The 15445-nt window shown below is 38.3% G+C and overlaps 1 protein-coding gene and 1 long non-coding RNA gene across 4 annotated transcripts in view; both read right to left on the bottom strand.

The window, feature by feature from the left end:
- Nucleotides 1-9037: 9037 nt before the first annotated feature.
- The window catches only part of PRR3 (pseudo-response regulator 3), a 29821-nt gene continuing 23413 nt past the window's right edge, over nucleotides 9038-15445 (bottom strand). For all 3 annotated transcript variants that reach the window (XM_047291600.2, XM_088108769.1, XM_088108770.1), the window contains 3 exons: nucleotides 10031-10804; nucleotides 9517-9590; nucleotides 9038-9429 (listed from right to left, as the gene is read on the bottom strand). In XM_047291600.2, coding sequence (XP_047147556.2) covers nucleotides 9354-9429; nucleotides 9517-9590; nucleotides 10031-10804 — 924 coding nt within the window. In that variant the 3' untranslated portion in view covers nucleotides 9038-9353. The remainder of the gene's footprint in view (nucleotides 9430-9516; nucleotides 9591-10030; nucleotides 10805-15445) is intronic.
- LOC148201744 (uncharacterized) lies at nucleotides 11571-15439 on the bottom strand. The gene is made up of 2 exons (XR_015784811.1): nucleotides 12176-15439; nucleotides 11571-12097 (listed from the first exon to the last, which is right to left on the bottom strand). It is a non-coding gene; the product is annotated as an uncharacterized LOC148201744 (long non-coding RNA).

Here is a 15445-nt window from a genome sequence, read left to right as displayed (position 1 = left end):
TGGAGCATCTTCTTCAAACGCTGTTCAACCGAACGCTGAATGGAGTCTGGAGAGTTTCCTTCAGCATCACCCTGCCAAGTTTAGTGGGAAGGGTCTACCGGACGAAGCTGATCAGTGGCTGAGGGATATGGAAAGAATTTTCAACGCCAAGAGATGTCCGGATGAAAACCGCTTGGCGTATACAGAGTACTTGCTAACTGGAGAGGCGAGCCACTGGTGGGCGAGCGCTAGGGCCATCTTGACGGACGCTCAACAACAGATTACTTGGGAGGTTTTCAGGAATAAATTTTATGAAGAGTACTTCGCTGACAGCGTCCGTTTTGCAAAGGAGGTTGAGTTTTTACAGCTGGTCCAAGGAGGAATGTCAGTTTCTGAATATACGAACAAGTTCAAACACTTGATTCGTTTCAATACAATGGCCACTAGTGAGGAGTGGCAGTGCAGAAAATTTGAGAACGGTTTGCGCAGTGATTTGAAGGTTGTAATTTCCAGCTTGTGTATCCGAACGTTCCCTGCTATGGTGGAAAGAGCTAAGGTGTTAGAGAAGAATTTGGCAGAGGCAGAACGGTACAAGAAACAGCAAACAGTAAGGGGGCCGATTGTCTCAAGGGGAAATGTGAATCAGAGAGGATCCCCTTACGCTCGTCCAGCAGCCAACGCGAGCGGATCTCAAGCTTTGGTTCCTGCCGGACAGTCTGGACAGCAAGGTAGTGTGGTATGTTACAAGTGTGGAGGGCCACATTATCGTTCGTCATGTCCTCAACTGGTTGGAGTAAAATATTGCACTCGGTGTAGGCGAAATGGCCATCTGGAAAATGAGTGTAATGTGGGCGGACGTGCAGTGATGAGGCCGCCGAACGCAGGAAGAAATCAGCAAGGAAGGGGTGGACGAGCCCAAGCTACTGGGCGTGTATATGCAATTACTGGGGCAGAAGCAGCAAGTTCAGGTACACTTATCACCAGTACGTGCTTGTTATTTGGAATGCAATGTTGTGTGTTGTTTGATTCGGGGGCAACACACTCCTTCATATCGAAGGCGTGCGTTGATAAGTTGGGCATAGCTGAGAGCGAGATGCACTTTGATCTGGTGGTGTCAACACCAGCGGGTGAAGTGAGGACGTCTACCATGTGTGTGAGATGTCCTGTTGAGGTAGAAGGACGTAGGTACAAGGTGAATCTTATCTGTTTGCCTCTCAAAGACTTAGAGGTAATTCTGGGAATGGATTGGCTAAATACCAATCGCATTCTCATAGATTGTGGAGCTAAGAAGTTAATTTTTCCTGAAGAATATGAAGAGGAGTTGGGTGTGACGCTCGGTAAATTGAAAGAAGACATTATGGAAGGCGCGGCTTGTTACTTGATCATGACGCATGAAGACCGAGAGAGTGCGGATGAGAATTTTGAGCGTTCGTCCATTAAGTGCACTAAAGGACGAACGGTTGTGGACGAATTCCAGGATGTCTTTCCAGAAGAGATCCCTGGACTGCCTCCTGTGCGTGAAATTGAATTCACCATTGACTTGGTGACCACGGCAGCACCTATCTCAGTTCAACCATATCGGATGGCGCCTGCAGAGTTGGTTGAACTCAAAAAGCAAATTGAAGAACTGATGGAGAAGCAATTCATAAGGCCGAGCGTATCGCCCTGGGGAGCGCCTGTGCTCTTAGTGAAGAAGAAGGATGGCAGCTCTCGGTTATGTATAGACTACAGGCAATTAAACAAGCTGACCATCAAGAACAAGTACCCGTTGCCAAGGATTGATGACTTGTTGGATCAACTGCATGGGGCAACGGTGTTCTCCAAGATTGATCTGCGTTCGGGATATCACCAAATCAGGGTGAAGGAGGATGACATCCAGAAGACTGCTTTTAGGTCGCGTTATGGACACTACGAGTATGTAGTGATGCCATTTGGAGTCACGAACGCTCCTGCAGTGTTCATGGATTATATGAACCGCATTTTCCGGCCATACTTGGACAAGTTCGTGGTCGTTTTTATAGATGACATTCTCATCTACTCCAAGACACAAGCCGAGCATGAAGAACACTTGAGGGCAGTGCTGAGCGTGTTGAGAGAAAAGGAGTTGTATGCAAAACTGTCCAAGTGTGAATTTTGGATGAAGGAGGTGCAGTTTTTGGGCCATGTGGTCTCGGCTGAAGGTATTTCAGTGGATCCTTCTAAGGTGAGAGCAGTGTTAGAATGGAAGAGCCCGCGTTCGGTCACGGAAGTGAGGAGTTTTGTTGGTCTTGCGGGTTACTATAGACGCTTCATTGAAGGTTTTTCTAAGATAGTAGCACCGCTGACACAGCTCACAAGGAAGGACAAACCGTTCGCGTGGACTGACTTGTGTGAGGAACGCTTCCAAGAGTTGAAGAATAAGTTGACGAGCGCTCCAGTTTTAATTATTCCGGACACGTCCAGACCCTTTGAAGTATACTGTGACGCTTCTCATCAAGGGTTGGGCTGTGTGCTCATGCAAGAGAGACGAGCAGTAGCGTACGCGTCTCGTCAATTGAAGGTTCATGAGCGTAACTACCCCACACACGACTTGGAATTGGCAGCTGTCGTGTTCGCATTGAAGATTTGGAGGCATTATCTATACGGATCCACCTTCCAAGTCTTCAGTGATCACAAGAGCCTCAAATATTTATTTGATCAGAAGGAATTGAACATGAGGCAGAGGCGTTGGCTAGAATTCTTGAAAGACTATGAGTTTGAATTGCTATATCATCCTGGGAAGGCCAATGTAGTGGCAGACGCTCTAAGCAGGAAGGCAGTGCATGTCTCGGTTATGATGGTGAAAGAGTTAAATTTGGTGGAGAGCTTCAGGGATCTAAGGTTGCAGTTTGAGTTGGAACCGAATAGCATCAAGTGCTGCAACCTTAGGATATCAAGCAACGTATTTGACCGTATCTGGATGAAGCAACGTGAGGATGAAGAGTTGGTGAAGATCTTTAGCGCGCTCGGTTCAGATAAAGCTAAGGAATTCAATGTTGGGACGGACGGTATGCTACGTTACCTTGGTAGAACGTGCATTCCTAATGATGGAGAGCTGAAGCGGATTATTTTAGAAGAGGCACATCATAGTCGTCTTAGCATACATCCCGGTATGACTAAGATGTACCAAGATCTTAGGCGTTCGTTCTGGTGGCCTGGAATGAAGAGTGATGTCGCTCGTTTTGTGGCATCCTGTTTAACTTGTCAACGCGCTAAGGCCGAACACCAACGACCAAGAGGGTTGCTTCAACAGTTGGAAATTCCAGAATGGAAGTGGGACAGCATTTCCATGGACTTCGTGACTCATCTGCCACGAACGGTTAGGAATCATGACTCAATATGGGTGATCGTGGATAGATTGACGAAGAGCGCACACTTCTTGGCCGTGAACCTGAAGATGTCCATGACTAATTTGGCCAAGCTGTATATAAATGAGATCGTTCGTCTGCATGGGGTGCCTTCAAGCATAGTTTCTGACCGAGACACGAGATTTACATCTCGTTTTTGGCAATCCTTACAAGGAGAATTGGGAAGCAAGCTGCAGATGAGTTCAGCATACCATCCACAAACGGACGGCCAGTCCGAACGTACTATCCAGACGCTAGAAGACCTACTGAGGACGTGCGTCCTAGATCACTTAGGCGCATGGGATGAGGTACTGCCTCTTGTGGAATTCACGTATAACAACAGCTTTCAAGCTAGCATTGGAATGGCGCCGTTTGAAGCTCTCTATGGGAGGAAGTGCAGAACGCCACTTTGCTGGTTTCAAGAGGGAGAGAATGTGTTAACTGGACCTGAGCTTATCCAGCAAACTACTGATAAAGTGAAGTTGATCCAGGAGAGACTGAAGACGTCCTTGAGCAGACAGAAATCCTATGCGGATAGGAGAAGAAGGCCATTGGAATTCGCTGCAGGTGATCACGTATTCTTGAGACTCAATCCAATCACTGGAGTGGGAAGAGTTGTTCGTCCAAAGAAACTGTCTCCCAAGTTCATAGGACCGTATCAAGTTTTGAAGAAGATTGGACCCGTAGCCTATGAACTCGCATTGCCTCCTCAGCTATCAAATCTGCATCCAGTCTTCCATGTGTCTAAGCTTAGGAGATATATAGCTAATCCTTCTCATGTCTTGGAGCTGGAAAACATTCAACTGCGTCCAGACCGAACGTTGGAGCTGCAGCCAGTCCGCATTGAAGAAGAACGCACCAAATTACATAAAGGAAAGGACATTCGTTTGGTGAAGATAGTGTGGGACGCTAAGACTGGAGATTCAACGTGGGAAGTGGAGAGTGCAATGAGGGACTTGTATCCACACTTATTCACTGGTAAGTTCTAAATTTTCGAGGACGAAAATTTTTGTAGTTAGGGAGAATGTGAAACCCTTAATAATTAGCCTAAATTAATCCTGACATCTCACCATTAATGCTTGCCACCTCATTCCCAGCCATTAAAACCCACTCCCTAAACTGATCCTATCCCTCTCTGACGTGCACGAAGAACCACGCTCATCATTCTCTGAAACACGCACCACGTTACACACTCAGTGCATTAAAACGCACTAAACTCTGCATGCAAGCATGCCACTTGTCACGTTGGAAGTTTCTGAAATCAGAATGGGGGTTGCAGGTGTCCGAAAATGAGACGCTCACTCGTCTGGAATTTGAAGGAACAAAAGTAATTTTCGAAAACCTTTCCGCTCACCTGCATCAGTCATCTTCTTCCTCAGAAAACCAACCTTTCATTTTCTCCAACTTCTCTCTAGAAACCCTAAACTTCTCTCTACTGTAATTCTCACGTTTCTCCTCCGATTCCATTTCCAGCACCGTAGAAACGTCCACTGCATTGAGAGCTATTCACTGGACCGAACAACTTCAAGAACTGAAACTGGTAAGTTTCATTCCGTAGCTCATCCTTAGGATTCTGGAAAAAAAAATAGGGTTTTGGTTGCATGCAAACATGTATTCTAAGTGATCTGCATTCCGTGGTTAGATTTTATTTTGGAAGAGTCAAGAACGTAAGAAAAGCGTAGTTGGACACAGCCATTTTCTATCTAGGACAAGCTGGAAATCCAATCCGGGTAAGGGAAGCTTATATGTTTAATTTATACTGTATGTTCTATATTCTGATTTGCATGTATGATACCTCTGAAGTTTGAGCTGCTATGGAAATTTACTGATATGAAATCTGGTTGGAATGATCTGTTGTGAACGAACACTGCTCGTATGTATTATATGTTGTTGATCTTGATTTAAATGCATGATTGATTTGATTATGTATGAATGGAATATGATTATTGTATAGTTGGAATTATTAAAATGTTGAAATCTGTATGATGGTGAAGTTGAAGGTGAATTAAATCTGGAATGAAAGTTATAAGGTTTATAAGATGGAAATCTGGAAAATTCTGTTAAGTTTGTGAAATCTGAAATTTTAAATCATCCCCTTTGCTAAATGACGCTCGTCACTGTACGGTCTTAGACCGTTCGGTTTTCATTAAATAACTTAGATTGGAATTCTTTCATTTGGAAAGAATTCTGCTCGAGAACGAGCGTCCCCATTTTTAGTGAATGAGCGTTCGGTTCAGCTCAGTATAGATAAATATTTGAAACTTTATAAATACGTGACGTTCGGCCTTAAGTCGAGCGTTCGTCCTCAATGACGTTCGACCTTAAGTCGAGCGTTCGTCCTTAATGTCGTTCGACCTTGTGTCGAACGTTCGTTCTACAGAGCGTTCGGCCTTATATTGAACGTTCGTCCCAATTGGCGCTCGGTCTTATACCGAAGTGTTCGTTCTGATTTGTGCTCGGTCATTGACCCAGCGTTCGTCCAAGTAGGGTTCGGTTTTATAACTGAACGCTCGTCCTTATTATTGAATTCTGAGCGAACGTATCTGGCGTTCGTCCACGGTTATTTATGGAACGTTCGGTCATTGACAGTAAGTGTTGTTTTCTGATTTACAATTACTCTGATTATTTATCCAAGTCATTTTGTAAGGTATTTATCCTCTTTGTTCAACATAAAGTTCTTGTACTCCAAATCTTCTAAGTATTATACTAATCTTCTAAATTCAATTTCATTTAAATATGTTAGGTTTTCTTAACGTCCGTAAATGGAAAAGAGTTTGTTTCTTTTGTTCAGAAACGTGTGGTCAAACAAACTGGAATACTTTCGTTTTAATTGATTAAAGGATGCATGTTGTTAATGTTAAGAGAATGGAACACTGAATGAAAATGTGAATAAAGAGAACTGGTTATTATGGGCGAATGATATTTTGAATGAATAATTGGAAGTGGATTTTAACGAGCGTTCCAAGGAGGAACGTCTCAGATGTGCTGAATATGAAATATTGAATGGTAAAGTATGAACCTGGATAAGTTAAGCCTCGCGGTCCATCCTGATATTCCGTGATACGCCTCTTCAAGTAGAAGGGGGTATTCATGCGTGGGAATGGCAGGAGGCCCTAGTCCATTGAGTACTTCGGACAGATAGGGTTAACCTCGATTGGCAGCTGGGGATTGATCAGTTATTACACCACTCGGGTGCAAGGACGCTTGTAACTACATGGTTCATACAGTCCGGACGGTCTGTCTTATATTACATTTTTCTATGATTATTATTTGATGAATCACATGCTGTATGTGTGTGTTGAAACGTAACTGTATGTGTTGATTGTATAAATTAAATATTATAAGTTTACCCTTGCATTTCCATTGTGTTGTCTACTGTTCATGTATATCCGTCTTGTCCAAATGCAATGATCATCCGTTGTGGATGTGAGCAGATGGTGGTGCATCCCTTGAGCAAGTGCTGGAAGAAGAAAATTTGGATGAAGCCAATCTGGTAGAGGTTGAAGTGAAGGCCGAGCCTTAGAGGCGCTCATTAGAATAGGAATTGTAAATGTTAGTGCTTAAAGAACGTTCGGCCAAGTATTTTGTAAGGCCGTTCGTCTTAATCATGTATTCCCCTATTTTGCGTACGTTGTTTTGTGCATATAAGAACGTCCGTTTTGGGTTTCCTTTGTATGCGTTTATAAGCGTTCCCTGTACTGATGCCGTTTAGGCTTTTGTGAATCTGATTTAAGACAAAGACTGTTTGTGATTACTGTTAATTGTAATTAATTCTGATTTATGGTGATTACTGTATTTTGGGATGTTACACTATTTTACAATATCATATTTTTTATATATTATAAACCAATTTTTATCCCTAATGTCAAGAAGTAACTTTTTAGTACCCGTTCTTGTGTAATAACACATTTTTATTGCTGAAAATATATTTTTTCGTATTTTTGAAAAAAGAAGAAGAATTGTTTGAATTCGAGGAACTTAAAAATATTTTTCATTTAATTTTAATTAATTACGTTTCAAAAGTTAAAGTCTATCATTTAGATGAAACAGTATACCTTTTTCCTTAAATAAAATTTATTTCTTGACCAGCAATTCTTTCAAATTAGAATTCACGTAAATCATTAACACGGTGTTTTAAGTAATGGGTTGTTTGGACGAGAGAACATATTTACTTCACAGTAAGGTAATAAGAAGCTGTGAAACTATGTTTCTCATATTTCGTTTATATTATATATATATATATATATATATATATATATATATATATATATATATATATATATATATATATATATATATATATATATATATAATTTCTACCAAAATCTAAGTTCACATGATTAAAAGAGTTTGAATTACGCTGAGTAAGATTCGTGTTATTACTAGATGATATAAAATGCTTTTTCTAAAAAAAAAATGTAAAGAATTAAAAAAGATATTTATGTTATTCCGGAAGGTACAAGAAGATGAAAAAGTTGTTCCATGTGGGTCATAGATGGTTCAAGGAAACAATGGCGACAACTTTAATTTTTACTCGAGTGAGAACCCTAGATGTTTGCCTCCCCACCAACAAACTTCAACTACTCACAGTTTAGGTGTACAGACAGACACAAGTTTAACTATTTAATCTTCTAGGCACTTATTAAGAAAAAAAATTGAACATGATTTTAATATATTAGAATATCTAAAAAGATATTTTTATTGAAACCATAATATTTTAATTATTAGGTTTAATCCTTTTCGACATCCCTATTTATGTACGAATGTCTCAGATGGGTCCTCGTTTTTTAAAGTGTATCAAAATGGTCCTTAATTTTGAAAATTGATATCAATTGAGTCCTTTCCGTTAAGTTGGCTGGACGACGTTAAAAAAATTGATGAGTGGATGCTGAGATGACGAACGAACGTTCGTCCACCAGCGAACGAACGCTCGTCCACCAGAGAACGAACGCTCGTCGACCTCTTACTGCTGGACGACCGTTCGTTCCACACTGGACGACCGTGCGTTCGGTGGTGGACGAGCGTTCGTTCGCTGATGGACGAGCGTTCGTTCGTCATCTCAGCATCCACTCATCAATTTTTTTAACGCCGTCCAGCCAACTTAACGGAAATGACTCAATTGATATCAATTTTCAAAATTAAGGACCATTTTGATACACTTTAGAAAACGAGGACCCATCTGAGATATTTGTACATAAATAGGGATGTCGAAAAGGATTAAACCTAATTATTAAAAGCTCAAAATATTTTTAATCGAGTACTGTGTATTTTATATATCTTTATCAGGCGTTTTGAAGGCAGTTGTTGGGAATGTGAAGCAGACAGCTGAAACAATTATTGCTAAGAACAGAACTCTGATCACAATAATTGATTTATGATTGACGTCACAGCACAAGTTAAGGAAAGGTGGCTGTTCCAGTTGAAGAAGTCCTAGTGAGGGAGGGAAGAATTGTTGAGAAAATAATGAGATTATTTGACAACAATTCATATAAAGATAAAATAGTTATAAAAATGTAAAATTTTGTATTTATAAAGAAAAAATAAATATAAAAAATAATGAAAAGATAATGTTAAATGAAAAAAAATTGGATGTGAAAATCCTAGCGTATAGAACAGTGACATGAAGATAAGAAGCAGAGAAACTCTATTCTCTCTTCCTTTTCAGCCACGACAATGAATTCAGGAAAACGAAGTAAAAGCTAACATGATAAATTTTATTTCATCAGAGGTTAACCTATCCAAAGGTAACCACTTCCATGGGTCCATTTGGAGTTTTCAAGTTCACACAACCAAGATCAGATTATAGAAAGTTGTCCTGAAGGTTCAAATTAAATATCTGTTCTTCAAAACAACAGAGGTAAAGGTAAACTACCTAATCACAGGTTCCCACTAGACAAACTTCCGAGCTCCTTCCTAGGTGATTGTGCGAAGGACTAGTCTGACAAGCAAGAAGCTGGAGGTCGCTACTGGAACAGAATCAGTCAAATAATGGCCAGCATTTGGCTGGTGTTATTGAGGAATGTCGGTATTATCCCCAGGTACCAGGTTGTCACTTTGGTGATCTTTTTCTTCTTTGGCTTCAGACCTGAGAAAAATTTGGACACAAGTTAATCCAGTGCTTATATAGTGCAACAGAGATATATAAAGTGAATCCAAGTATGCAGCAACTTACACTATTCGTCTAACAAATTGTCCCCTAATACGAGGCCGCTGTTCTGCTAGTTTTTTCCTGCTATGATATCGAACCTGGAAAAGGAATGGAAATTTCAGAATATTCAAACAAGTCAAATTCATGACGACAATATATAACATCTCGTGGTTATTAAGATTAGGATCAACTCATTCACGAAAACATGGACATACAAGTCATACGAGGCAAGTACAAAGTACAATAAAGCCTTATCCTACAAGTAGGTTGACTACATAAATCACATAATACTACTGGGCTAGGGTAACTCGGCAGTAAATATCTTAATTTATAAATGAAGGGAAAATAATTTGATAAAACTGCAGATATATAAAATACACAGAATCCAGAGAAGATCTCCAGACCATTCATTTGTAGAGATTATACGAATACGATAACAAGGGCATAACCACATCGCAATTCTCAAATTGACAAAATCCACATTCGATAAATATCTTCAGCGAACATATTATAAGCACATAATTTAAAATAGAATTACCCTTTTCTCAAAGCATCTTTCTTTTCTCTTTTGACGAAACTTGGTCAAAGCAGCCTCTCTCAATGAAAGTCGTCCTTCATCTGCCCCATTCCCAATGGTTTTCCTATCAATGCCACCAACTCCAATGCTCCCAACAGCCACATTGCCATTTTCCACATTTACTGTCCTCATTGTCATGGTTCCGTCCTGTCCATTGCTCCCATGTCCATTGCTCCCGTGATCACTCTCCCCAGCATTTCCATCTATTGTGTAGTTTGCAGCATTACTTTCTGCTGGCCCTCCAAACGCATTTGATGATACACATTGCTGAGCAGTGTTGGTTGATCTTTTGAGTAAGAGATCATGATCTGATTGGAGATCTACAGCCGCTTTACGGGAAATGTGATTATAATGGTGAAGCTCATAATGAGTGTGCTCGGCTTTGAAGTCATGTTCAGAGCTTCCCACTTGTCCTCTAACAATTTCCATATATTCTTCCCGGGCATAGGTTTTCTTCTGAGACGAAGAGATACTATTGTTCCGTATTGTTCGGAGTTCAGAGGAATTAAATGAGCCCAAACCTCTTACAGACTCTGGCATCTTGTCAAAAGTACAAGGTTTGGTGCCAAGATATGTATTAATGGAGGCCATGTCATTGATGTTGTTGCTCCCATTAGATTGCTGGTTTGGAGGAGTGACATTTGAGTGAGATGGAAAGTTGTGTATTACCTCTGCATTAGGTGCAGCTGAGCCATTGGCCAGTGGAGAACAGCTTCCTACATTTCCTGTTTGAGCCTGACAAGAGGTAAAGAAAAACATAAGGCTTGCCCAAAGATTAAGCCTTTGCTTAGTTGAGGGAAGAGAAATGTGTGGAGAGAAATTCATGGAAAAGAAAAAAAATGGAAAGAATGGACAAATAGAAATTTTACTTATAAACACGTTTGATTTGAAAAATGCAGAAAAGGAAAGATATTTTTTTACAATCAACCCGTTTACCTCAGATATTTTTTGTTTATATCTTTTCCATTTCAAATGATTTTTTAATCTATTTTATTTTCCACTTCAATTTATTCAATCCATTATTGTTTATAATATAACAAGCTCCAGCTGAACTGCTTGGGGTGGGTGCAAGCTGAAGCAGCTCTTAGAAAAAAAATAGGCAGTTGCTCCTGAAAAAAGTCACCGGTGGAAAGAAGGACTCGAGATTAAAAACAGAAAAATATAATTTGAGGGCTACATGAACCCTTCTCATGTTCTACTATTTATATTGATAAAAAGTGGATACAGTAGAGAGATGGAAGGTCAAGAGACTGTCTTAGATTTAATGCCTTAGATAAAAACTATAATCCATATTCTCTAGCATATTCAGGTACCTTCAGTGAGTTTTTTTTTTTCTTTTGAACTTAATGCCTTGGATAAAAACTATAAACCATATTGGATACTGGATTGTGGGGCTACCGACCACATGACATCCTTACCTCAACATTTCTCTTACACCCTTGCCCTAGCAACAGAAAGATATTCCCAGCTGATGCCTCTATGATGACTACAATAAGCAAGATTGTCAAACTCTGAGAGTTTATATGAACTCGTCGTGAGAGTTTACTTTACATTGAATTCTTTTTATATGAATATCATCTTAATTCAAATAAGTTCTTAAAATTATATAACTTCAAAATAAATAAGTTCACAAATAATATTATAAAACATAAATTGAAATGTCAAAGTCTCTATGTCTAATCCTCTAATAATGGCATCATCATCTTCGTCATCATCTTCATTCAACTCTTCACCTGATCAATGTTGTGTATCCTCATTGTCCTCAAAAGTTATGTTATCAAGATCAAAAACATCTAGAGTTTAATACATTGTTCCTCCATCTAAGTGAACATTTTCACCTTCAGCTTGCTCAATCTCAACAACATTATCTACCTCTTCAGTTATCCATTTATAAGATGATTCAATATCATCAAATGGAAGAGCAACAATTTTTCAAATTTCTCTACTTTACAACTTCAAGTTATACATCACATAAATTAAATCATTCATCTTTTCCTGATGCATATGATTTCTTCTCTTTGTATGGATCTAAAATGAAATATCAAATTTTTAGTAAAGATATAAACCTAATAAAGAAAATTATAAATTAAAAATGATTTAAATTACCATTTTAAATGATCTCGAATTACGCTTACATCCCAAAGAACTACAAATTAAGCTTAGAATTTGAATAACAAATCTCTTCAACTCCGGAGTTCCATCCCCAAACATTGCCCACCATTCCCCAGGATTTAATTCTTTCCTGCATTCCTTTGTATCTTCCATTCCAAAAAGTCCTCTAGCAAAATGAAATTCAACAATCTTCAAATTAATTTTTCTTCTTTCTACCATATTTGGTACCAATCTTCTCATGCACATATACAATCATTCTTTCACCTCTCCACCATCATCACATCTAAAGTTAGGTTCATAGTAGAAATAGGGGTTTAGAAAATAGGCAACTGCATGCAAAGGCCTATGAAGTTGATTATCCCATTAAGCATCAATTATTTTCCAAACCTTTTCATAACTACATACAATTCCCAAACCAATTATGCTATATTAGAAATAATTTCACACAAATAATTAAACTTTGAATGACTAAGTTTGACATTTTACCTCTTCTTAATATTGTTTAAGTTGGACCTAATCTTCTCTTTTGCACAACCCGGCTCTTCACAAATGAAACTCATTGCGAATTTTACATTTGAGTCCACCAATATCAAGACCACCATACAAGGGGTAACAACTTTCAGGCATGTGGAGACATTCTTCCAAAACCGACTGTCTAATACCACATGTTCTATTCTTTTCCCCTCTTGTGAAGTTTCAAATTTGCTTGTCTCCCACTCCTCTAAGCTAAACATGGTCAACAATGATGTCTTCAATTCATGAAGGCAAACAAGAGTTAAATAAGCCGTGGCAAATCTAGTCACACTCGGTCTTATAAAGTCTCTACCTTTAGTGAACTTTTTTAACAATGAAATCAACATTGATCTTCCATAAATGTAAGTGGTAATCCTTCTTCCCTTTTTAATTGTCAATTCATGGACCATCAAATTCTTTTCAAAATCTTCAAAGATCAAATCAATTCAATGTGCTGCACATGGAGTTCAATACAATTTTTTCCTTTTTTGCATCAATAACTCTCCACCTGCCTTGAAATTTGCAGCATTATTAGTGACAACTTGAACAACATTTTCTTCTCCAACAAACTCAACAACGTCATCTAACATTTTGATTGCTTTTATCAACTAATTTTGAAATGTTTGAGGTGTCAAGTGAATAAACAAAAACCATCCCTTTAGGACTATTCACCAAGAAAATGCAAATAAAACATCTTTTTTTATTCGTCCAACCATCAAACATAATGGTACAACAAGTTCTCTTCCACTCCTTATATTCCTCAAGGATTGTATTTGCTTTGTTCACAGTTTATTTCAAGAGCTTCTCTCTAATACCATGATAAGATGGTGCTTTGTAGCCAACTCCATACTTACCAATTATTTCACATATCTTTGCAAATGCTGGATTTCTAATTACATTGAAAGGAATGGAAGAGTGTAAAAGAGTTCAGCCACTTGAGCATCAACTTCTTCTTTGTATCCTTTTTTTATCATTTGATTTATAATTGCTTGGACTGCCCCCTAGCTAGTAGTAGCAACTTTTTATTTATTAAAATTGAACACCCTATGTCCTCCTTCAACATTGTGACTTTCTTTAAGGTCGTCATCAACGACATTTAACTTTTTTCTCTTCAATGAAGCATCCTTAGCTTCTAAAACTCTTTTTATCATAATTTCTTCTGAAATAATAAGCACAAGGTTCATAGTCCTCCCTTGTTCCAATAAAATGATGTTTAAATCTAAAAATGCCTCAACTCACAATCTTTGAGCAATAGTTACATTTAACCTTTTCTTCCATTACCACAAATATCAAACCCATGTTTCCATCCAGCATTTTTTCTTCTACTTTTAATGGATGAAAATGCACTTGGATTAGTATTCATTGAATTTGATGCATTTTCAGACATAATGCTTTAAGTTTTTTCACTACAAAACATAAAAAAAAAATAATGGCAAAGGGCTTAGGCTTTATGGTTCAAAAACCTTTACATTTTAAAAACAAAAACAATGGTAGAGGCTTAGCTCAGGGAGGACGATTGGACATGCTAAAGAATTGAATGACTTCTATTACTTGGACAATCTGAATCTACCACCAGACCTGGAAAATAACAACTCTTTTTTCTCTGATTCAATAAAGACCAACAAGGAGAAGGTCTTCCTACATCACTGTTGCCTTGGACATTCTTCTTTTAGCCGTTGTTCACTTGAATGGATTTGGGGGAGAGTGATTGAATGGATTTGAAGGTAAATTTTTTGTTGTTTATTTGAGTGGATTTGGAAGTATTACAAAAGAATAGTGCCAGGGATTTGGTTACTCTCCCAAATGGAAGAAAACTAGTAGGGTGCAAGTGGGTATATACTATAAAATACAAGGTTGATGGATCCTTTGAGAGATACAAAGCAAGGTTAGTAGCTAAGGAATTCACTCAAACCTATTAGTATACTTCCTACAATAGCTTTCTAGCCTTGTATATATGAATTGTATTCCCAGCATAATTTAATATATCAATAATTCTATCTTAAATTGTGAAAGTATATAAGTGGATTCAAAGCTCACCTTATAAACCAGTTTTATGGGGTTGAGTTAGACTTAAAGTTCACTTCTTAACATGGTATCAAAACCTATTCTAGTGAAATTTGTTGTTTATTGGGCATATTATTTAGCCCACTATCGGACCATCCATTAATATTTAGTCCCTCGTTTGAGATGTCTATACAAATTTAATGGATGTTCCGGTAGCGGCTCAAAAATGGGGGGGAACAATAGACGCAACAAACAACAAATATTGCGAGAATAAGCTCAAACCTATGACTCTGATACCATATTGAATATAGTAAAACTAGGTATGAGATTAATCTCCCTTGTGTCTAAAATACGCATAGGGTAATATATTTATAATAAAGAATGATACAAGTATATATGGCAACAAACATAAACATGGTAAATAGAAGATATTGTTAGAAAAACAATATCAACAATATCTACCAATATCAAACAATATCAAAAGTCTAATTTTTCCTAATTAACATAAAACACAATCTATCTAACATTTCTTATTGTTTATTATAACTTTTGTGATGATTCACTCCATCCCTTTACCCCCATTTGTTGGTTGAGAGGAAATCGAATATTCATTCATAGATGATTCATAGTGAGGTGTAGCCAGTCAGACAGGTTGATGAGGTGAGTAGGATTTCGGATGGAAATCAAATCATGCAACTCAAAAATCTTAATTTCAACACAATACATAAAGTTATCAAAGGAAATCAC

Source organism: Vigna umbellata, chromosome 3, assembly GCF_029865625.1.
Source record: "Vigna umbellata cultivar VRB3 chromosome 3, Vumbellata_1.0, whole genome shotgun sequence".
Classification (NCBI taxonomy): Eukaryota; Viridiplantae; Streptophyta; class Magnoliopsida; order Fabales; family Fabaceae; genus Vigna; species Vigna umbellata.
Note: the sequence above shows the minus strand (reverse complement) of the source record. Positions and strands in the feature narration are given on the sequence as shown.